Genomic DNA, 23,888 nt, shown 5'->3' with positions numbered 1-23,888 from the left:
TTTGCACGCTTTGTATTGTTGACTTGGTGCTGTTTTGTAATGTATTTTTTTTTTTTTGTTACAGTTTTTTACGAATGTATATTTTGGATATAAAAAAAGAAAATGTAACAAAATCCCTGAAGGTTATCAGGATTTTGTATCCCAAGGGAGAGTAATCCCATACCCCTCGAGTGGGGCAAACGGGCCCATCTTTCTATTTAGGGATACAGGGGCCACCAGATCCCTTCTGGGTAAAGGCGTGACCCAGAGAGTGCAGTGAATACTAGGGTGTTAGTGAAAAGTATCGGAGGGTGGTGTATGCCCATATCTTTATATTGGGTGCACTTGGAGTGCCAACTAGTTTCGGGACTGGTGACTGTGAGGATTGTCCCTAGTTTGCCTGTGGACGGGGTTCGAACATAGAACATTACAGCGCAGTACAGGCCCTTCAGCCCTCGATGTTACGCCGACCTGTGAAACCATCTGACCTACACTATTCCATTTTCATCCATATGTCTATCCAATGACCACTTAAATGCCCTTAAATTGACCTGCTGCTGGGTAATGATCTGGCGGGGGCGAAGGTGGTAGCTTCCCAAGTAGTTTGAGACATCGAAAGAGGTCAGTGAGACAGTACTGTTGCAGGAGAAGGTGCCCGGCATTTTTCCTGACTGTGTGGTGACTTGGTCCATGGCCACCCAGCTCCCTCAGAGGAGAGTGAACTGGCACTGCAGACAGATGGTTGTCTGAAACCTTCTTTGGGAAGTTAGAGGACCCAAAGAATGGATTAAACAAATCTTCCCTAGTTGAGGCTTAGCAAGCTGACCCAGTACTAAAGAAGTTAGCACAGACTGCCCAAATTGAAACTGAGGCAGGGGGAGTCCCTGAGTGCTACTATTTAAAGAATGAGGTGCTGATGAGTAATTGGAAACCTCCTCACAGACCTGCAGATGAAGAATGGACAATAGTTCACCAGATAGTGGTGCCGCCGAGGTACCGTAAAGAAATATTAAGAATGCTCCATGAGCTGACAATGGCCAGACATGTTGGTGTATGAAAAATTAAAGTGTGCATAAGACAGCATTTTGACTGGCCAAAACTCCACAAAGATGTGGTGGAGTTCTGTAAAACTTGCTACACGTGCCAGGTTGTGGGGAAGCCCCAACCTGCAGTAAAACCTACATCCCTAATTCCCATAATGGCTTTTGGGGAACCCTCCAACGGAGTGCTGGTGGATTGTGCGGCACCCCTGCTGAAAATAAAAGGGGACTGACATGCACAGGTCACAGTTAGGGAGGAACGGGACAAAAAGGACAGTGAAGACAGGTTAAAGGAGGGTTGGGAGGATTCCCAAATGGAACCCCCTATTGTCCAGTTAGACGACCCTGAAATGTTGGAAAAATTAGATCCAACACTCTCCATGTAAATGCAGGCCAAAGAAGCACCCTACCAAGGCTGCTGACAGCATTTACAAGAAACCTGCAGGGACAAGGCAAATTACCAAAATGACAAACCAACAGTGAGGGCAATGCATCACCTAGTGAAAATGCTGCAGGGGAGTGCAGTGAAAGCTGGACAGATACCTGAGCAGGGATGCCCCAGAGGACCTGGGGGCGATTAGCAAAGAGACCCTCCCCACAGTAAAGGGAAACAAAAATGCCTTAAAAATAAGCAGCACTTGCGTGACTCACTAGAAAACTAAAAGTGAGGTCAGGGTGGATTTACCTACTGAAGAGCCCAATGATCAGGACCCAAGCCCAAAGTTAATCAAACCCAACAATTTCAATTCAGGCTTTAGCAAGAACGAGGGGCCCAGAGGAAATCCCAGAGACTTCACAGGGGCTTAAAACCAATTTATTACCCACTACCCCTAGAGAGAAAAGCTGTCAAGGTACTGGAACCTGAATGGTTAAAACTATATGTTGCAAAAGCAGCAGCTGAGGGGTTAAAGCTTGTACATACAGGAGAACTTGCCTTAGAAAATCATGGAAATTTGCAGACCCCAAGCTTCACCAACAACCACGGGCTGAATTCTATCCTAGGCGGACGGGAGCCGTCCACCAACCGAAAAGTCAGTGGCGAACCCGCCTCTGCCTGGCTTGGGGATACGATCCACATTTTATGGTCCCCAGGCTTTTAATTGGTCTGACGGATCTTACACCTCAGAGGCAGGAAGTCCCACCTAATGGAGCTGCTGGCCAAACGGTGGGTCGGCAGCTCTTCGTCTCAGCAGCGCCACTTGGAGCGGTGGCTACTGCTGGGACTGCAACAGAGTCATCGGAAGGAAGATGTCGGGGAGCCGCGGAATGAAGGTATGTTTTTTTGGGGCCTTGCCAGGGGTGATCGGTTGGGCCCCGGTGAGGCAAGGGTGGTTGGGGGGAAGGGGGATTGGTGGTGTGTTGGGCGTGGTTGGGGCAATGGGGGCGGCCCTCAGTCAGGCAGAGGGTGCCTGATCATAAGGGCCCCCTATCAGGCCTTTAGAAGGCAGTCTGTTTTTGTCAGGCGGCTTTTCTGGGCTTGGGCCGCCCGACCGGCCACACGTAAAATCCCCACGGCGGCGGATGGAGGCCCTTAAGTGGCCGTTTAACTGGCCACATAAGGGTCTTGATAGCCTGCCCTCCCCAGGCCAATTTTTTCGCTGCCACCTGCCTGCGTAAAGTGGTGGCCGAAGTGGGTCAGGTGGGCACCCCCGAGCCTCCCGCTCCATTTTATGCCCCCCCCCCACCCCCGCTTCACCTTCCTGCCCTTTGGGGGTGGGGTGTGTAAAATTCAGTCCCACATGTTTATTGAGACGCCTCTCCAGGGTATTACAAATTGATAAAAACAAAGTGTTGGAAATGCTCAGCAGGTCAGGCAGCATCTGTGGACAGAGAAGGAGAGTTAATGTTTCAGGTCTGTGACATTTCATCAGAACTGACCTGAAATGCTAACTCTGCTTCTGTCTCCACAGATGCTGCCTGACCTGCTGAATATTTCTAGCACTTTCTGTTCTTATTTCAGATTTCCAGCATCTGCAGTATTTTGCTTTTATTTATTACAAGTTGATACTAGACAAACCCTAACCCCGTTTGACACATATGCCCATCCCAGACAAAACTCCAACAAATTAAATCGGAGAAAGACCAGCTGCAACAATTTTAAAATGAATGAATGAATGAGAATGAATGTGTTTTCCTCTTTTTCTTTTCCACTCCTTTAATGAAATGCTCCCATCGTTGCATTTCACTGTGTGGTACTGAGGTGTCAGGAAAACTCTATATGCCAAATAGGAAATATTAATTTCTTTGGTCGGAAACTTACCGTAGACTTTTAATGGCAAAAACCCTAAAGTAACTTTTCAAAAGAAAACTAGCAGCCAAGATGGCCACTGCCATTTACATCTGAAATATCAGGCTATTGGATTGGAGACAAAAACTCTAACAAGAAGCCCAGCCAGGGCAATGGCTTTCTCTAAGTGATTGAATTACCTGGAATGGTTTCATTAGCATGGCCATCAAGGCCATCCCCGCCCATTGACTTTGAAAGAGACAACACCCTCCAAGTGTGAGTGGACATCCTGGGGCACGTAGAATAATAGAAAGTTTAAGGCACAGAAAGATGCCACTTGGCCCATCGTGTCTGTGCCAGCCGAAAAACAATCCACCTATTCTAATCCCATCTTCCAGCATTTGATCCAAAGCCCTACAGATTCCGGCACTTGAGGTGCATATCCAGACTCCTTTTGAATGAGTTAAAGTTTTCTGCCTCAACTACCCTTTCAGGCATGTAGAACCTTGAATTTTATTAGATTCCTGAAAAACCTCATTAGGAACAAAGGGAAGAACCATGTGACTGCCTGTTCATCTCTGAAGAAACACGTTTGGTTACACAGACAAGCAGGCAGTAACTGAGTTTACAGCAGCTGCTGTTCGTCTGTCTGCCCCCAGAGAACACAGTGATGACAGTCTGTGACTGGGGGGACCCTCCAAGCCTACAGACTGTACAAGCAGCAACCAGGGGAAGAGAATCAACTACCAATTCTGCCTTCAGGAAAACTCTAAGCAAAGCAAGCCAGCCAAAGTGCACTTGGACCAACCAAGAACTTCAAGAATACAGCTTCAGCCAAGGACTAATGGATTTACAGACTGTATTTAAGTTCCAATTATTCTGGACTTTAATCCAACCACCAAATTTTGTGTGTGTGAGATTCTCGTATGAATGTGTAGTGTACTTTTAGTATTTTTAAATCTGGTTACGGTGTTAAGTATAATAAACTTACCTTTTCTTTAAACTCAAGAAAACCAGTCCGATTGGTTCTTTCGCAATCGCAGTAAAAGAGGAAGGGCAAGAGGGGTTCCTGAGACCCCCTCCTCACCTGTATTTTAGAAATGATCATTGTATCGATGGTAAAATCCCTTTCAAGAATTATTTATATAGCAGGTTTTTTTTTATTCGGGAGATGTGGGCATTGCTGGCTATGCCAACATCTATTGCCCATCTCTAATTGCCTTTGAGAAGGTGCTGGTGAGCTGCCTTCTTGAACCGCCGCAGTCCTTGGGATATAGGTACACCAACAGTGCAGTTAGGAAGGGAGTTCCAGCATTTTGACCCAGTGACAGTGAAGGAATGGCAATATAGTTCCAAATCAGGATGGCGTGTGGCTTGGAGGGGAACTTGCAGGTAGTCGTGTTCATACGCATCTGCTGCCCTCGTCCTTCTAAGTGGTAGAAGTTGCGGGTTTGGAAGGTGCTGTTGAAGGAACCTTGGTGAGTTGCTGCAGTGCATCTTGTAGATAATACACACTGCTGCCACTGTGCGTTGGTGGTGGAGCGGGTGAATTTTGAAGGTGGTGGATGGGATGCCAATCAAGCGGCTGCTTTGTCTTGGATGGCGTCAAGTTTCTTGAGTGTTGTTGGAGCTGCTCCCGTCCAGGCAAATGGAGAGTATTCCATCATACTCCTGACTTGTATCTTGTAGATGGTGGACGGCACTGGGGAGTCAGGAGGTGATTTACTTGCCGCAGAATTCTCAGCCTCTGACCTGCTCTTGTCGCCACAGCATTTATGTGGCTGGAGCAGTTCAGTTTCTGGTCAATGGTGACCCCCAGGATGTTGTTAGTGGGGGATTCAGCGATGGTAATGAACATTAAGGGGAGGTGGTTAGATTCTCTCCTGTTTGAGATGGTCATTGCCTGGCACTTGGGCGGCATGAATATTACTTGCCATTTAACAGCCCAAGCCTGGATGTTGTCCAGGTCTTGCTGCACATGTCCACGTGCAACTTCAGTATCTGAGGAGTTGCAAATGGTGCTGAACATCATACAATAATCAGCGAACATCCCACTTCTGACCTTGTGTTGGAGGGAAGGTCATTGATGAAGCAGCTGAAGATGGTTGGGCCTAGGACACTAACCTGAGGAACTCCTGCAGTGATGTCCTGGGACCGAGATGATTGATTTCCAACATCCACAACCATCTTTTTTTTTGTGAGAGGTATGCTCCAACCAGCAAAATGTTTTCCCCCTGATTCCCATTGACACCAGTTTTGCTAGGGTAGATGCCAGTGTTGTAGCTGTACTTGGCTAGTGGTGCAGCTAGTTCTGGAGCATAATTCTTCAGTACTATTGTCTGAATATTGTCAGGGCTCATAGCCTTTTCAATATCCAGTGCCTCTGTCATTTCTTGATATCATGTGGAGTGAATCAGATTGGCTGAAGACTGGCATCTGTGATGCTGGGGACCTCCAGGAGGAGGCCGAGATGGATCATTCTCTCGGCACTTCTGGCCGAAGATGGATGCAAATGCTTTAGCCTTGCCTTTTGCAATGATGTGCTGGGCCTCCCATCATTGAGGATGGGGATGTTTTTGGAGCCTCCTTCTCCTGTCAGTTGTTTAATTGTCCACCACCATTCATGACCGGATGTGGCAGGACTGCAGAGTTTAGATATGATCTGTTGGTTGTGGGATCGCTTAGCTTGGTCTATTGCATGCTTCTTCTGTTTGGCATGCAAGTAGTCCTCTGTTGTAGCTTCAAAAGGTTGACACCTCATCCCATTTTTAAATATGCCTGGTGCTGTTCCTGTCATACCCTCCGGCACTCTTCATTGAACCGGGGTTGGTCTCCTGGCTTGATCGCAATGGTAGAGTGGGGGATATGCTGGGCCATGAGTTTACAGATTGTTGTTGAATACATTTCTGTTGCTGATGGCCCACAGGCCTCATGGATGCCCAGTTTTGCATTGCTAGATCTGTTTGAAATCTATCTCATCTAGCACAGTGGTAGTGCTACATAAAACGATGGTGGGTACCCTCAGTGTGAAGACGGGGCTTCGTCTCCACAAGGACTGTGCGTTTGTCACTCCTAGCAATACTGTCAAGATGCATCTGAGAGGTAGACTGGTGAGGACAAGGTCAAGTAGGTTTTTCCCTCTTGTTGGTTCCCTCACCAACTGTCGCAGACCCAGTCTAGCAGCTATGTCCTTTAGGGTTCGGACAGTATCGGTGCTACCGAGCCACTCTTGGTAATGGACATTGAAGTCCCCCAGAGTACATTTTGTGCCCTTGCTACCTGCAGTGCTTCTTCCAGTTGGTCTTCAACATGAAGAAGCACTGTTTCATCAGCCAAGGGAGGGCAGTAGTTGGTAATCAGGAGGTTTCCTTGCCCATGTTTGACCTGATGCCATGAGACTTCATGGGGTCTGGAGTCAATGTTGAGGACTCCTAGGGCAACTCCCTCTTGACTATATAGCACTGTGCCACCACCTCTGGTGGGTCTGTCCTGCCGGTGGGACAGGACATACCCAGGGATGGTGATGGTGATGTCTTGGACATTGTCTGCAAGGTATGATTCCATGAGTATGACTGATTAGCCTGTTGCTTGATTAGTCTGAGGGGCAGGTCTCCCAATTTTGGCACAAGCCCCCAAATGTTAAGGAGGACTTTGCATGGTTCACAGGGCTGGATTTGCTGTTGTCATTTGCAGCGCCTAGGTCGATGCCAGGTGGTCCGTCTGGTTTTGTTCCTATTGATTTTGTAGCGATTTGATACAACTGAGTGGCACACTAGGGCATTTAAGGGTCAACCACATTGCTGTGGGTCTGGAGTCATATGTTGGCCAGACCAGATAATGCAAGCAGATTTCGTTCCCTAAAAGGCGTTCGGAACCAGGTGCGTTTTTACAACAATCGACAATGGTTTCATGATCACCACTAGACTAGCTTTTTAATTCCAGATTTATTAATTGAATTCAAATTCCACCATCTGTCATAGTGCAATTTGAACCCATGTCCCAAGAACATTAGCCGTGGGCTCTGGGTTACTTCTAGTGACATTACCACTATGCCACCACCTCCCCTTAACATAGTAAAACATCCCAAGGCACTCCACGGGAATGTTATCAAACAAAATTTAACACTGAGCTACCCAAGATGTTGGGCCAGATGACCAAAAGCCTGGTGGAAGAGATAAGTTTTAATGAGCATCTTAAGGGAGGATAAAGAAGCAGAGGGGTGAAGAGATTTAGGGTGGGAATTCCAGAGCTTGGGACCTTGGCAGCTGAAGACATGGCTGTCAGTGGTGGAAGGAGTGCTTAAAATCAGGGATATTCAAGCGGCTAGCATTGGAAGACCACCGATCTTGGAGGGTTGTAGGGCTGGAACTGATGATACAGATAGGGAGAGAAGGAAGATTTGAACATGAGGATCAGAATTTAAAAATAGAGACATTGCTTAACTGGAAGCCATGGTAGATCAGCAAGCACAGGTGTGATGGGTGAATGGGATTTGGTGCAAATTAGGACATGGGCAGCAGTGTTTTTGATGACCTCGAGCTTATGGAGGGTAGAATGTGGGAGGTTGGCCAGGAATGTTTTGGAGTAGTTAAGTCTAGAGACAACAAATGCAAGGGTGAGGGTTTCAGCAACACATGAGCTGAGGCAGGGGTGGAGTCAGGCTATATTAGGGAGCGGGAAAGAGGTGGTCTTGGTGTTGGAATGGATATGTGGTCAGAAGCTCATTTCTGGGTCAGATGTGACACCAAGTTTGTGAACAGTCTGGTTCAGCCTCAGACCGTTGACCGGGAGAAGGATAGAGTCTGTGGCTAGGGAACAGAGTTTGTGGCAGGGACTGAAGACAATGGCTTCAGTCTTCCCAATATTTAATTAGAGGAAATTTCTGCTCATTCTGTACTGGATGTTGAACAAGCAGTTTGACAATTTAGAGACATGGAGGGGTCACGAGAGATGGTGGTGAGGTAAAGCTGGGTGTTGGTGTAAATGTGGGAGCTGTTGTGTTTTCAGATGATGTTGCTGAGGGGCAGCATATAGATGAGAAATAGGGGTCCAAGGATAAATCCTTGTGGGATTTCAGAGATAGTGGTGTGGGAGTGGGAAGAGAAGTGATTCTCTGGCCATGATTTTTTTTTATTCTTTCATAGCATGTAAGCATCACTGCCCATCCCTGATATCCCTTGAGAAGCTGGTGGTGAGCTGCCTTGAACCGCTGCAGTCCATCTGATGTAGGTACACCCACAGTGCTGTTCGGAAGGTTTTGATCCAGCGACAGTGAAGGAACGGTGATATAGGTCCAAGTCAGGATGGTGTGCCTCTTGGAGAGGAACTTGCAGGTGTTAGTGTTCCCATGCATCTGCTGCCCTTGACCTTCTAGGTGGTCGAGGTCATGAATTTGGAAAGTGCTATTGAAGGAGGTTTGGCTAGTTGCTGTAGGTCTTGTATATATGGTACACATTGCTACCACTGCGTGCAGGTCGTGGAGGGAGTGAATGTTTAAGGTGATGGATGGGATGGCAATCAAATGGGCTGCTTTGTCCTGGATGGCGTCTAGCTTCTTGAGTGTTGTTGGAGTTGTACTCATCTAGGCGAGTGGAGAGTATTCCATTACACTCCTGACTTGTGCCTTGTAGATGGTGGACAGGCTTTGGGGAGTCAGGAGGTGTGTTACTCTCTGCAGGATTCCCAGCCTATGACCTGCATTTTTAACCCTTATTTATATGGTTGGTCCAGTCAAGTTTCTGGTCAATGGTAATTTCCAGGATATTGATGGTGGGGAATTCAGTGTGATAATGATGTTGAACGTCAAGGGGAGATGGTTAGATTCTCTCTTGGAGATGGTCATTGCCTGGCACTTGTGTGGTGCGAATGTTACATGCCACTTATCAGCCCAAGCATGAATGTTGTCCAGGTCCTGCTGCATTTCTACACTGACTGCTTCAGCATCTGAGGAGTTGCGAATGGTACTGAACATCGTACAATCATCAGCCAACATCCCCACTTCTGACCATATGATGGAGGGAAGGTCATTGATGAAACAGCTGAAGATGGTTGGGGTAAGACACTGCCCTGAGGAACTCCTGCAGCAATGTCCTTGGGCTTAGATGTTTGGTCTTCGACAACCATAGCCATCTTCCTCTGTGCTAGTAATGACTCCAACCAATGGAGAGTTTTCCTCCGTTCCCATTGGCTTCAATTTTGCTGGGGCTCCTTGATGTCAAGGGCAGTCACACTCACCTCACCTCTCCCTAGATGAGAATGGAAGCAGAAGACTGCAGTTCCACGCAGCTTGGATGATTGTAGAAAGGCATTAAAGAGCTTGGTGTAGTCAACAATGTCAAAGGCTGCAGACAGGACAAGGAGGGTTAGTTTGCCTTTGTCATAGTGACGTAAAATGTCATGTGTGACTTGAGTTGTTTTGATATGTTGTAGGCATTCAATTAAAATTTTACTTTTTTTGTTCTTGGAGCTATTTTCATTTTAAAGAATGGAGTTTGTTCACATATAAAGCAATAAATTTGCAGTCTTTTGGTGGTTTGCATTGTGTTGAAATGATGGGTTGCACGTCCAGCTCTTTTTCCTTTTTGTTTTTGTTTAACTAATCTAGACCCTTAAGCAAATTGGTGATTTAGTAACTTTATACTGTGACCTGGTGTATTCAAACTGCATTAATGAAACTTGCAGTGAATTGCTCCTGAGTTTGGAGTTTGAAGTCACCACTCAAATTGGCATCTTCAACAAACAATATCATCTCATCGATTCTTTTGGTTATGCTGCATGAATAGGCAACATTTCAATCACTTTTTGTTTTTATTATGTGTTGCGCTATCTCCAAGAGGAACAAAAAATTTGAAATTCTTCTGTTGCTTTGCTTTTTTTCCTCCTTGGCCCTGATGAAAATGTGTCCTTTTGATATCTGAACTGTAGCAGACCACATTTCTCACTGCGATTTGGGGTCTGCAGTTGGGTCTGCAACCAGCAAGCACTGAATCAAGCTGCCAGCCACCCTATTTGTGTCACTACGAAGCAGAAACTGCTTTGTGTCGAGCTTAAGATGGTGTGCAAGTGATTACTTTGTGATGCCTTTGTGATTCATTCAGGAAATCATAGAATGGTAATAGCACAGAAGGAGGCCATTCAGTCTTTCGTGTCCATGCAAGGTTCTCTGCAAGAGCAACTCCGCTCGTCCCACTCTTGCACTCTTGCCAGCAACCATGTATTTTTTTTTCTCTTCAGGTGCTTATCCAATTCCCTTTTGAAAGCCATGATTGAATCTGCCTCCACCATACCCTCAGGCAGTGCATTCCAGATCCTAACCATTCGCTGCATAAAGTTTTTCCTCATCTTGCTGTTGGTTCTTTATCCATTCACCTTTTATATCGTCGTCCTCTGGTTCATGACCCTTCCACCAATGGGAACAGTTTCTCTCTCTATCTACTCTGTTCAGACATCCTCAGGGTTTTGAACACTTATCAGACTAGAGCAGATTCAATTAAAATTAATCACTTCAAAAAGGTCAAACAACACTTAATTATTACATTAAAATTCTCTCTCTTGGACATTGGAATCAAGTGAAGACACCAAGTAAAAGTTAAACAGAAGTGTTATATTTTTAATAGTATTTACATATATGGATTGCTCTGTCACATCTCAGGCTGAAGAATCACACTTGAAGTAATGGGTTTAACTTTAACAGATTTAACAAGCTTTAATAAAAAAAGACTTCCATAGAGTTCTTGCTTACTGCTGCTCACAATGCTTATCTGACCTTACAACAACCCCCAGGTCAGGTATTTTCCCCAAAACTGTTATATTCAGTTTCCCATCCAAGTACCATATAGTTTGTAATACTCAAGGCCACACATACAATCATGACATTCCTCCCTTATGTTATGACGGACCGCTCCAGTCAAAGCCCCCAATTAAAATATACGATTCTGATTGTGGTGGGACCAACACACTGTTAATTCAATCCTGTCGCTCCACAGATCGGCTAACATATCATTTAAAACTTTCCAAATTGAAGAAAGACCCAGCCAAATTGTTCCATCTATTAACTCCAGAATGAGGCTAATCAAATCAGGTGTCTTTAAATCAACAAATTAACTCTTTAATCAGAAGAACTAAATTCTTAAACGCTATGAAGATATAAACAGCATTTAAAATAGAAAAAATTAGAGTCCTTGCAAATTTACAGTCCAATGTTGCTCAAAGTCCTCCCAGAATGTTGCTTTCCTTCTCCAGCGAATTTCAGCAATTAACGGCTTGCAAATACTTTCAATGGAATCGAGCTGATTTTAGAGTTTTTGAGGGATAAAAGATTGTCACAGTCTAACTTCCCTTTCTTCAATTTAAATCGCCAGAGATCTCTGTTTTGGCTTGACATTTTCTTAGAATTTTGAGAGATAATAAACAGAGTAAAATCCTCTTCCTTCAGAGTAAATGGTTGCGAGCTCTTTCCAGGTGCTGTCATCACAGCTGTGTCTTCTGTCTGTGTCTGTGTTCTGTTGGAACAAACTGTCTTCAACTAAGAGCCAGTTCAGTGGGCGGCGCAGTGGTTAGCACCACAGCCTCACAGCTCCAGCGACCTGGGTTCAATTCTGGGTACTGCCTGTGTGGAGTTTGCAAGTTCTCCCTGTGTCTGCATGGGTTTTCTCCGGGTGCTCCGGTTTCCTCCCACAAGCCAAAAGACTTGCAGGTTGGTAGGTAAATTGGCCATTATAAATTGCCCCTAGTATAGGTAGGTGGTAGGGAAATATAGGGACAGGTGGGGATGTGGTAGGAATATGGGATTAGTGTAGGATTAGTATAAATGGGTGGTTGATGGTCGGCACAGACTCGGTGGGCCGAAGGGCCTGTTTCAGTGCTGTATCTCTAAATAAAAAATAAAACTGAATTGTAACAAATGTATCACATGAGACTCACTCCCAGTGGCTGTTTCTATGGTAACGAGAATGCACCCTTTGAATTGCAGGCTCCAAATGGCTGTTTCTAAGACAACGAAAATGCACCTTCCTATAACTCCTGAGGCTTGCTGCTGCTTAAAGCAATACTGATCCCTTGCAAGCCTTAAAGGCAAACCGCATATTCCAGAAAAAAAACTACAGACCCATGACACTTATCAGACTAAAACATCTCCCTGATTTTTGAACATAATCACAACACACAATCTTCATATCGTTTTGGTAGTCTCCTCTCGCGCCATGGTCTTCCTGTTGGCTCAGGAACTCTGATCACCATGTCGGGATTAGGAAATGTAGTCAGCCCCCTGGAACTGATGTTTCTCCCTCTGTTTAGCAAACCGTCTGCCTGCCAATAGCACACTGGCTTGGACTTCTGAATTGCTGAATGTCAGCTTTGCCTCAGCTCCTACATCTGGTTCATCTGCTGTGTCCTTGTCACCATAATACTTTTTAAATGTATGAAGAATTTCTGTCATACAGTACTTCTCTGGCCACTGCAGTCACACTGTTTCCCTTCTGGCAATAACAGTGTATGGTTTGGGATAATGCGGTATATTTATCTTATTCAGACTCTCCAGTCTCAGCAATACTTCATCATCTGGCATCACATCAGACTGTTTAGCTCTCCTTCTGTGGTTTGCATAAAACTTTGCAGCATCATGATCTCGAACCTTCTGATCCACTCTAATGTCCCTCAGCTCTGGTATCTTGGGTGCATATTTTGCGTCCAAATAACAACACAGCAGGGGTCTTTCCCATTGTTTTGTGTGTAGTTGCTCTATAAATGGCCACATATGAAAACAACACCTCCATCCAATATTTACCGTCAGCCTGAGCAATCCTCATCCATTTCTGTAAGGATTAGTTCTGTCTTTTCACTTCCCCATTTGCCTGTGACCATTTTGGTGTTGTGTTGAAATACCTGTGACTTGCATGTAATCTGCAAAAGTCTGTGAAATGAATTGTGGCCCATTGTCTGAATACAAAGTGACTGGTAGACCATGCCTTGCACATATTTTAGTCAATGCAAACACCGTTTTCTCTGCCATTGTAGATTTCATTACCACGTACTCAAACGGTTGTAATAGCCAATCACCACTAGTATGGACTCTCCTGATGAAAATGGACCTAAGAAGTCAACTGCTATGTCCTCCCATGGTCCAGCTGGTAACCGTTTACTGCGTTCTGGTGGATTAGGTCTGCTAACAAGTTGACATCCATGATATGCTTTGACAAACTGCTGCACATCTTTCTCCATCCCTGGCCACCATACTTCGGTTTTGCTTAGTACCAACCACTCCCAAGTGACCTCATGAGCTTGCATCACCAGTCTTGGCCTAAGCTTTTGTGGCACTGTAAATGTTACTTTGAGAATACACTTCCCAATTGTGCACAGATCATCTTGTATAACAATGTATGTTCTGAATGGGCAATTCTCCTAATTTGCAGCTTGGATTCTCTGTCTGATGCCATTCAATTCTGGATCTTTGTCTGACTCTCTTTCAATCTCTCTAGTTGTCATTGCTCTCGGTGTAGCATGAACTGTCACACACCGCACGAATGATTCAGCTTCCTTCTATAGGGAAGATCTGTGTGTTTGTCTTTCAACTGCTCTGATATCTTGGTCAACCAGTTCCTTGATCTTTGCCTCAACTTTCCCTCTCAGACCAAAACATGTTCTGTGTACAGGCTGAGGTACAGGTTTCATGTTTTCATCAATTGTTAATCTCACTTGGCGATTGTGCAACTTCCCAATTCCTTGAAACACTGGTCCAAACTCTCCTCGATGCTCCGTATATGATTTCACAGAATTAACTTTCAATCCAATGTGTAGCACTCCCAAGGCTTGGCCAGTTTCTCCACTCCGAAGAGGCTCACCATTTCCTCAATCACTACGAATTCTGCCTCTGTACTCTGATTCCCCGGCTCTTACACTCGCATTGAAGCATCCAATAGTTTGAAGTGGGGTTTTAGATGTGTAAGGATAAAGCTTTTTGACACATTTTGGACATGTGCACTTAATTCTTTGTCTTCAGTTCCTCCCACAGTACTCTGCTGGTGACATTACCTGTCACTGCCTGATTCTACAATAATGCTCGCTTCAACACCCCCAACAATCACTGGAACTTTCTCATGGTTACTTCCATTGACTGAAAACATATATCCACAATTGATATTCACGTCCTCACTCACTGCATCATCTTCAACTTGTCTCACAATTGTACCACCTCTGTCTCTCTTTACATGGTTTGCCGGGCTTCCCGCTTTGTTCAGCTTTGCTTCTGCATTTCTTGGCAAAATAGTCTCTGCTCCCACATTTTCTGCATATTTCCCTTGGCAGGGCAGCAATCATCTCTTCCATTGTGCCCCAAATTGCCACAACAGAAACATGCTGTCTGACTTTTGTTCTCTTACATTTATGTGCCACTTGGTTAACGTCAGATTTTGTCATGCCGATGGCGGAAATGGGACCAAGTTTCGTCCTGTGACCTCGTTCTTCCAGTGATTCCAATGCAGCTGCTATTTCTCAAAGAGTCATTCAACAGTAAGTCACCTCCTCTTCCCAGCAGCCTACGCCTCAACTTATCTGACATGCAATGTTGTACCACCTGATCCATTATCTGGTTATTCAGATCCGTTGCAACATAATTGCGTCCTTCCGACACCTGCCTCAAACAAGTCATAAATTGGGCTACTGTTTTCCCCCTCTTTCCGTCTCATTTGATGGAAAACATGCCTTTCGAATGTGGCATTTGGCGTCATAATGGTCCTTCAAAGCTTTCACTGCACATTCATAATCCACCTTTTCTCCCATATCAGGCAACGTCTTGAAAGTCTCCGTCACCAATGCACCTGCATTGAACGGCAATAAGGCCCGTCCCTGTGCTTTCTGCACCTCCGTTGCCCCATCTAAAAACAAACAAACATACGCTTTGAACTCCTCCAGCCATGCTTTCCATTTCACACTGATGGTACCAGCATCATCTGTCAGATCAAACTGTTCAATTTCCTGGACTGCAGACATATCCGCTCCAGCAAATGCCATGATACAATCCTAAATATCTCCGAATTTACCTTGTATTGTTTGTCTTTATAACCTCATTGCTAATGTCACATCTCAGGCGGAAGAATCACACTTGAAGTCATAGATTTAACTTTAACAAAGATTTAACAAGCTTTAATAAAAAGACTACTGTAGAGTTCTTGCTTACTGCTGCTCACTCCTGGAGCATATGCTTATCCGACCTTACAACAAGCCCCAGGTCAGGTATTTTCCCCAAAACAGTTACTTTCAGCTTCCCTTCCAAGTTCTATTCTCATACGCAAGCCCACACACACAATCATGACACTCTGCACCCGCTGATACCAGCTCTAAATAAATCTGCCCACAAGTTAGGCTGATTTTCACGCATTCAGCCCAAATTGATGAAATACAAGTCCCTGCCTGGTGGGACTGTCATCATCGATTCTCTGGAGCCCACTGAGACGCACCGCAACCTCCAGTTTTTCAGCGTAAGTGCAATTGCTGGAAGTTGTGGTGCAGTTCTAACTGTCAATAGTGGCGAACATCTTGGCATTCGCTGCTATTGGGACCACAAAATCCAGGCCAAAGTGTTTTTTTGATTATAGTATTTAGCTGATACTTTAGCTGATTTAGCTGTGCACTTTGACACAAGTTACATCACTAAATTGTATGCTTATAAATGCAAGAAGACTCAACAAAAATTGTGACAGGAGTTGCACTGTAAATGCTGTATTGTAGGACATGAGGTGGAAACAGGATGGCTGTCCAGCTGGACCATTGACATCTCCCAATAGAGAAGGAAGAGTGAGTTGAGTCACTGCTGTGCAAGTAAAATACATGTCGTAATAGCAGTTGCCAGAGTAGCTTAGGCAGGAAGGATGTTCCCTACCCTTGTCAGGCTGGAAGTTGTATGTAATACAGGAAGAGCAAAAGGAAGCAAACAAAAAAGACCGTATTTGTTGACAACGCGAACTGTAGGTGACACTGTTTTGGCACATGCGCAAATACAGCATGTGCCACGAAAACGTCACAGATTGCGACTGTAGCAGCTGCCAGGACTAAAGATGGCGCTGCTCAAAGAATCACAGAGGAAACCTAATTAACACGTGGCAGTATACAATGGCCGGAGTGAGAGAGCAGCGCGGGGGCCGGGGAGAGCAGCGTTGAGGGTGTCGGGGGGGGGGGGGAAGAGCGGGAGTGGGGGGGGAGCAGCGGAGTGGAAGAGGAGTGCCTTTTTCTGTGCATGCGCCAGAAACACAACAGCAAAAGACTTACCGGCCAGTCCCTGGACCACTCGCTCCCCGCAGCTCTCTACGGCCTCTCGCATCCGGCCCTCTCCATTCAGCCGTTTCCTCCATCTGCGGATGCCCAATCCAGTTGCTTCTCCCCTACTTCTCCACAGTACTTCAGGCATTGCAACTGTCTGGTCCCTGCATTTTGCATGCTCCCTCTCCCCACCCCTCCCTGCTCTCCCCACCCCTCCCTCCCCTCCTTCACCCACCCCTCCCGCTACCTCCACCCCTCCCTCTACCCCCCTACCTCCACCACAATTGAATATCTGAAGTGCAGTTGCAAAGTTGGGGAAATAGCATGCAAAACAAAGCCTCAACAATTCTGGGGTTAATTATTGAGAAGTTTTATTAAGTTCGTTAAGCATTCGAGGCACTGCTGTGCATGGATACATGAGTGTTGTGTTTCCAGCATTCCCGTTAGACAGACAGGCTGAGTCTCTGCTATGCACAGCTAAAGAGATTGTTCCTGGAGAGCCTTGTGGTGAATGAACGCTTGGCTCTCTATTCCACTACTGTATTGTCCATGTGAAGAAGGCAAAGTCACAAGAGTCTGAGCTCAGTCTATTCTTGGTGAATGTCTCCCAAACGCATCCCAATGTGCACTCCCACTTCATTCATAAATGCAATGTTCCTTTCCACATCGTGACTAGCTCCGCAGCATGATCCAGTTGCCTTTGTTGCTTGAATGCTGACCTTGAGTCTCAAGGATTGTTTTCTCGACGGCATGTTTTACATGAAAAGAAATAAAGCAAATCGGAGCCAGAGCTTGCCTCCGTCCATCCACTGAAATTACTGTTGTGCACACCTTTTTAAGTTCTGCAGTGAAACGAAAGTGACCGTTTAGATGGTAGGTTGCAGCACATGTACTGCCTGCACACAGCAACTCACAACAGGGACTGGAGAACATGCGGTGCCCCAGACAATGGAAATGTTTTCAAAGCAACTTACAAAGGCAGAGCAACTTACCTTGGAACAATCTCCTGTGTCTAATAAAAATGAAGCAAGTCTCCAAAACGACTAAATAATTCAGATAAAATGCCTGACGAAACCTCTCCTCCTTCCACTTTCAAAAAGTCGCGCCGAAGCTTTGACGCATGCGTGAATATCCGAAGATTGACGCATGCGCAGAGGCCAACCTGGTGCGTTGCCCGAGGAAGACGACGTAACGTGATGATGTCATATGCGCAAAGCGTCCGTGGCAAGCCGGACTGCAGCGCATGCGCAGAGATCAGGAGACCGTGTGCGCATGTGCGTATCGCGTCATCTGTGCATGCGCAAAACGGTCCTGGCAAGCCGGACCGCAGCGCATGCGCAGAGGGCAGGAGACCGTCTGCGCATGTGCGCACCGCGGCGCATCCTGATGACGTCGGCGATGACGAAGCGTTGTCATGAATCACTTTGAACAAAAAAACAGAAGGATAAAAATAGCTTTAAACAATTTTGTTAATTTTCAGATGGTGGAAGAGCTGAAGTTGCCAACGAATTATCATAATGAAAGAGGAATTGTAGGAAGTTTGATGATATTCTTGGCTTGAAACTATGGTGTACCAATTAAGTAATGTATTGTAAGACACAGAACCAAATCAAAACAACTAAAGGAAAATTTATGGAAGTGTGAAATGAAGACTGTATTGGCTATGGTCAGCTTTTGGTATTTAACGTTAAAAAAAAATCCAGGTAAAAATGGAAGGCATTTTGTGCTGAACATCCTTGGTATGGACGTTAGTAATATGAATTTTTCTCCATGGTAAATCCGCATTTGTGGTTTAAAATATTGATGATTCTCAAGATTTCTTCTGTCACTGAGCCAGCAACCACAGCTCTCTCTGTGTAGAGAGATGTCGGAGACCAGATCCACCACAGGGTAGGAAAATAAAGTAAAAATCATTGTGTATCACCTTGTGGCTATTTAGAGTGGCACTGGTAAAGGACTGGGAGTAGGAGGCAAGCTACTTGACTTCAGTTGGCATGCCATCACACTTTTATATGGTCAGCAAACAAAATGTACAGACTTTAGAGTAGATCCACACTGTCAACTTAAGTACAGTGAAAACTATTTTTGTACTCTGAAGTTTGTGACTTAAACAGGTAACTGAAATAATATTGCTAGTGTAGAGAAGTTATGACTCTTAGAACTGCAAATTTGAACACTAATCTTTCCTTATTTTAGATTATTAGCAGTGAAATGCAATTTACAGGTCACTGAAAACTGGTAACTCCAACTGGAAAATGCTTGATCTGTGTATAGCAACTGACTTTCTTGACTACATAGTTTTAAAAAGGCACTAATGTCCAGATATTAAAAATGTTGTAGTTTAAAAATCAGTCAAGATCCCAGTCTGAAGAAAGAGAATGTAGCATGTTTTTGACAGTAGAATCTTTTTGAATTGGTATTGGAGATTTGGTAATATTAAGTTGAGCTGGCAAGTGTACTGCAGCTGAACTTTTCAGTGCTTTAATTGTTACTGACAAATCCGTTCACTCTTGATTTGTGGCCATCAAGTTGGGCTATAAGAAGAATTCCACTGCTCTTTCATAATGTTTCCATTCTTTAAATTGAGGTAAATTCTCCATTTTATTGTGGTTTCAATTGATTAGAAGTACAGCAGGATGACTCCTTTTCACTTGAATGGGAGTGATTCTCTCTCTGCATCTCATCAGATAACCGAGCATTTGGGTTGGAAATCAAAAACTACAATTCAATTAAATCCAACTGAATTTAATCCTTTTCTGGATTGAGAGGTTCATTTTAGGAGAACAGCAGGAGATTGGTGTTGACAGTCTGTGCAATGAAGTGAAGTCTTACGTAAGACTTTGTCCTGCAAGAATTTTGACTGAAAATCAGGAAGGTGAAAAATTGGAACATGGATAATTTTAAGGTTTCATTATATATTTGCAGAGATTTTTCTTCGTGCATTGTGCCAAGTAAAGACGACTATTTCTCTGGTAAGCCATATAGCCCCAAAAAAAGCCTCTGCTTATGCAATTACAGGCCTTGATCTTAAAAAAAAAAGCCACAATGCGCACACTGTGTTAATGTATGCTACAGATGCAGTAGGACTAATTTGAAATAACATTTTCCATAAATCTAGACTCTTGGAGTGCATAGTATATATTATATAACTTGTCCAGCTAATAAGTTGTGTACAGTTCTCTGCACACAAAACATTAGAGGAAATTTGGCATCAAATACGTAATCTTCTGCAGATCTCTCAATCAGATGCTTGAACTTTTATTTTAAAAAAAAAGTGAATAGCTGACTCATTAATCTAATTCTGTTTGCTTAAATTAAAATCTTTTGGGGATGAAGAGTTTGAGCTTGATATTGCATGCTATCGGCTATCTTTTTGAAGTGCCTGCATTGGGTGAATGCTGTTAGACTGTTGCCAGGTTATACTAGGTGTATCATCATTTGGGAACAGAACAGAAAAATATTTTTGATTTAAATTAGATTATTTCTGTTATGAGCTGTTGTCTTATGCAAAAAGGGTAGGGAGAAATTGTAATACTAGCAAATGAAACTCTCTCCTCTGTCTGATAGAGTAGGATTTGCAGTTTTTAAGGAGAACTATGGGGGGAATTTTATGTAGTTCGCTGAGGCGGATTTGGTGGGGTGATATTATTACACAGGTGTTTTTTTTCGGATATTTTAGAGGAATTAAGTCAGCGGGTTTGCAGCATTCCAGGGTTTCCCCCCCGCAGTGGCAGATTTCTGCTTTGCATTCATTCAAATAACATGAATACCCATTACCCTACGCCTAGCTACGATTTAGTCCTACCTACCTGCCTGATTAAGTGAACGACTAGCGATATTCCCGTGCCACCCAGTTCACTAATATTTCAATGTGGCGTGTAACAGTCGCATTTGTGCAGTTGAGTCTCGGGACTGTGCTCTTCTCTCTTTAACACAGCTGCTAAACTAATGCCAGTATTGGAATGGATGTTTGCCTCCAGGCTCAGCACCAGCAAGGGTGAATCATCTCGGGGGATGGCGGTGGGGGCTACATAGAGGAGCAGGGGAGGGTAGTCAGGAAGGGACAGCTGGGGTTGATCGGGTGCATCGAGGAGGAGGGGAGTGTGGAGTGGAGCGCTAGGTTGTTGAATGGTGAAGATACATTTTGTTGGTAAGGTGTGGGGAGGACAGAGAGGTTGCAAAGAGATGTAGACAAGTTCACTGAGTGGGCAACAATATGGTAGATGGAGTATAATGTAGGGAAGTCTGAAGTTATTCACTTTGGTCGTAAGAATAGAAAATCTGAATATTTTTTGTAAAAGGTGTGAAACTTGTAAGTGATGTTCAAAGAGAGTTGGGTGTGCTTGTACAAGGGATGCAGAAACTTAGCATGCAGGTACAGCAAGCAATTAAGGCAATGGCATGTTGGCCTTTATTGCAAGGGGATTGGAGTACAGGAATAAAGAAGTCTTGCTACAATTGTACAGGGTTTTGGTGAGACCACATCTGGAGTACTGTGTGCAATTTTGGTTTCCACCTTTAAGAAAAGATATACTTGCATTGGAGGTGATATAAGCGAAGGTTCACTAAATTGGTCCCCAGAATGAGGGGGTTGACCTATGATAGGCTGAGTAAATTGGGCCTATATTCTCTGGAGTTTTGAAGAATGAAAGGTGATCTTATTGAAACAATCAAGATTCTGAAACGAAAACAAGAAATGCTGGATTCACTCAGCAGGTCTGGCAGCATCTGTGGAAAGAGAAGCAGAGTTAACGTTTCGGGTCAGTGACCCGAAACGTTAACTCTGCTTCTCTTTCCACAGATGCTGCCAGACCTGCTGAGTGAATCCAGCATTTCTTGTTTTTGTTTCAGATTTCCAGCATCTGCAGTATTTTGCTTTTATTAAGATTCTGAAGGGGATGGATAGGGTAGACACAGAGATTGTTTCTGCTGGTCGAGGAATCTAAAACATGGGGGCACAGTCTCAGGATAAGGAACCAGTCATTTTAGGACTGAGATGAGGAGAAATTACTTCATTCAAAGGGTTGTGAATCTTTGGAATTCTCTACCTCAGAGGGTTGAGGATACTCCATTGTTGAATCCATTTAAGGCTGGGTTAGACAGATTTTTTTTTTTGTCTCATTGTCAGGCAGTTCCCTGTTTAACGAGCCAATTTAACTACCTTGAAGTTTGAAAGGTCAATGCCAGAGCCTGACTCTTAATCTAAATTGAAACTTGAGAAAAACTTACCAGAACTTATGTGAACCAAATTCCCACCTTCACACTCTTGACTACATCTCACCTCACCTCTCTCCATGTGCCCTTTATGTCCACTGTTGTGATATCAGAGCTGGTTTTAAAAGGTGCTCGGAGGCACTCAGACATCAGAACCACTTCTAAATTTTCTCTGGGTTGAGTTAAATGTTGTGGGTGCAAATATTTCCACTGACACAAAGCATTTAAATTTTAAAAGTTGGGTAGCAGTTTTGAATGTATCTATTAGTGAGTAGGATAAATGAGGTACTGCTTGACTGGAACTGATACTTCAGGTACAGATTTCAGACTGGTAGCTGCAGTATAAGTGGACCTTTTTAAGGAACTTGGAGATATGGGGATTGAATTTTAATTTGCTAATAGAAACAAGTTAGTATTTCACCATTGGTGTAACACTGCGTGTTGTTACTTCAAAGCATTTGTTTTTGGAGGGGAAAAAAGTTTCTTTGAACATTCTTTCATTTAATGCTAGATCAGTAAGTTACTTGCATGAAATTTTTCACAAAATATCTTAAGATTTCACTGGTAACCAGTGAGAAACCTCATCTACCAGTAAGTAAATTCCTCCATGTGTTTTGGCAGTGCACAACAGCTTTATAACTAAATATTTTTTCTCCTTTTCTTAGGAAAGTGGAAGATGTGTCACCAAGCTGGAAAACATGGGGTTCAGAGTAGGACAAGGACTAATAGAAAGGTAGTAAGCAATGGAGGTTTTTTTTTTTTGAAGAGATTGAAAAAGTAGATGATAAAGCACAGTGATCCGTATCCTAATTATTTCATTTGATGACTGAGCATGCTAGTACATCTATATGAAAAAAAAACTTGAATTGAAACTAAGTGCTGGTTTTACATTTATAGTGCCTATTTAAGGCTTGAACAACCATTTCTGTTTAATATTTGAATGTTTGTTCTGCCCACAAGAAAAGAAGCTTTGCAGCTAACAAAAAGGAATGATCACTTGTATAGATTTATATAATTTTAAATATCTACAAGAAACATGACTCATTCCCAGCAGAGAAGCAGTGATCAGGGGAGTACAGGTTGGAGACAGGGCTGCAGCACTAGCTCCAAGCTGTGCTTACTGTGGGCTTTGCTTTCTAATGGGATCATGGAATTAGTTGAACTTCACTATTATGAGAACCCCCTTGGGACTGGCATCAAAAATTGGTGTATCATTGTGTTCAATATGTTCAATTAGCTACATCAGAAATATAAATGAACAACTAATTTGAATTGAACATCATTTTATTCTGCTCAGAAAAACAGACTATGGAACATAGATTGCTCCATATTTGTGCTTTCCTCAATGCATACTGTATCTATTTTGTTAGCCAGTCCAAAAATATTATCCGTTCCATTTGCGATTTTGTCTTTCTGAACTCATCCAGTGAAGGAATAACTGGTTCTGTGTCTTCCATGTACTCACCACCAAATGTTTCCTCATCCTCTCCTTGTGTCAGTGCCTCTGATTCAATAATGTCCTCATCACTAATAGTTGCTTATGTAGGGCTTGGTTTTCTTCAAATTTGTTATCCTGTACTTTACATTTTTGAAATTCCCAGTGTATCGCATTCCTCTGTAACTGATGGCATCTCCTTTTTTGACAACCATTTTCTGCATACCATCCAGCATTTTAAAGCAGTTCACAAAACACATCTCTGACACTTGTTCCCATGCTTTACTGCTGTCTGTGCATTCCATCATCTCCCTTTTTATACAAGGATTTGAAATACAAAGTAACACCCTGATTCACAGGCTGTAGGACTCTTGTTGCATTGGGGTGGGTGGGAGGGTGGTCAAAGTGCAGTTGAAAGTATTGGTAGCTGCTTTCAGGTCATTGCTCCTGTGCATCTGAAAGTCATTGCTGTAAAGCTGCACTTTACAGTGCTGAGATTGCATCTATCTGCCCAATGATCTGATCCATTCATTTCAGGTATATCGAGTCATCCAGACTTTTTTGTTCTTGTACATTACTGGCAGCATCTTTATTTTTAAAACACCTGGAACTTGCTGCTTTACCATTGAAATTATGGGCCAGATGATTGGTGTCATCCATGTTTCCTCAAAGTAGAAGAGTAACTTGCTCTTTGCTTTGTTTAGTGCTAGCACAGGCATTAGCATTGGTCAGAGTTTTACTG

The 23,888-nt window shown here is 43.9% G+C and overlaps 1 protein-coding gene across 4 annotated transcripts in view; it reads left to right on the top strand.

Moving 5' to 3' along the window:
- LOC137373831 (trafficking protein particle complex subunit 6B) overlaps positions 1-23,888 on the top strand; it is a 51,447-nt gene that overhangs the window by 5,241 nt on the left and 22,318 nt on the right. For all 4 annotated transcript variants that reach the window (XR_010975712.1, XM_068039262.1, XM_068039259.1 and 1 more), the window contains exon 2: positions 22,377-22,444. Coding sequence is in view for 3 of the 4 variants with exons in the window: in XM_068039262.1 (XP_067895363.1) it covers positions 22,377-22,444 (68 nt within the window). In the remaining variant the exon portion in view is untranslated. The remainder of the gene's footprint in view (positions 1-22,376; positions 22,445-23,888) is intronic.

Source organism: Heterodontus francisci, chromosome 9, assembly GCF_036365525.1.
Source record: "Heterodontus francisci isolate sHetFra1 chromosome 9, sHetFra1.hap1, whole genome shotgun sequence".
NCBI lineage: Eukaryota > Metazoa > Chordata > Chondrichthyes > Heterodontiformes > Heterodontidae > Heterodontus > Heterodontus francisci.
This window is presented reverse-complemented; position numbering and strand designations above follow the sequence as displayed.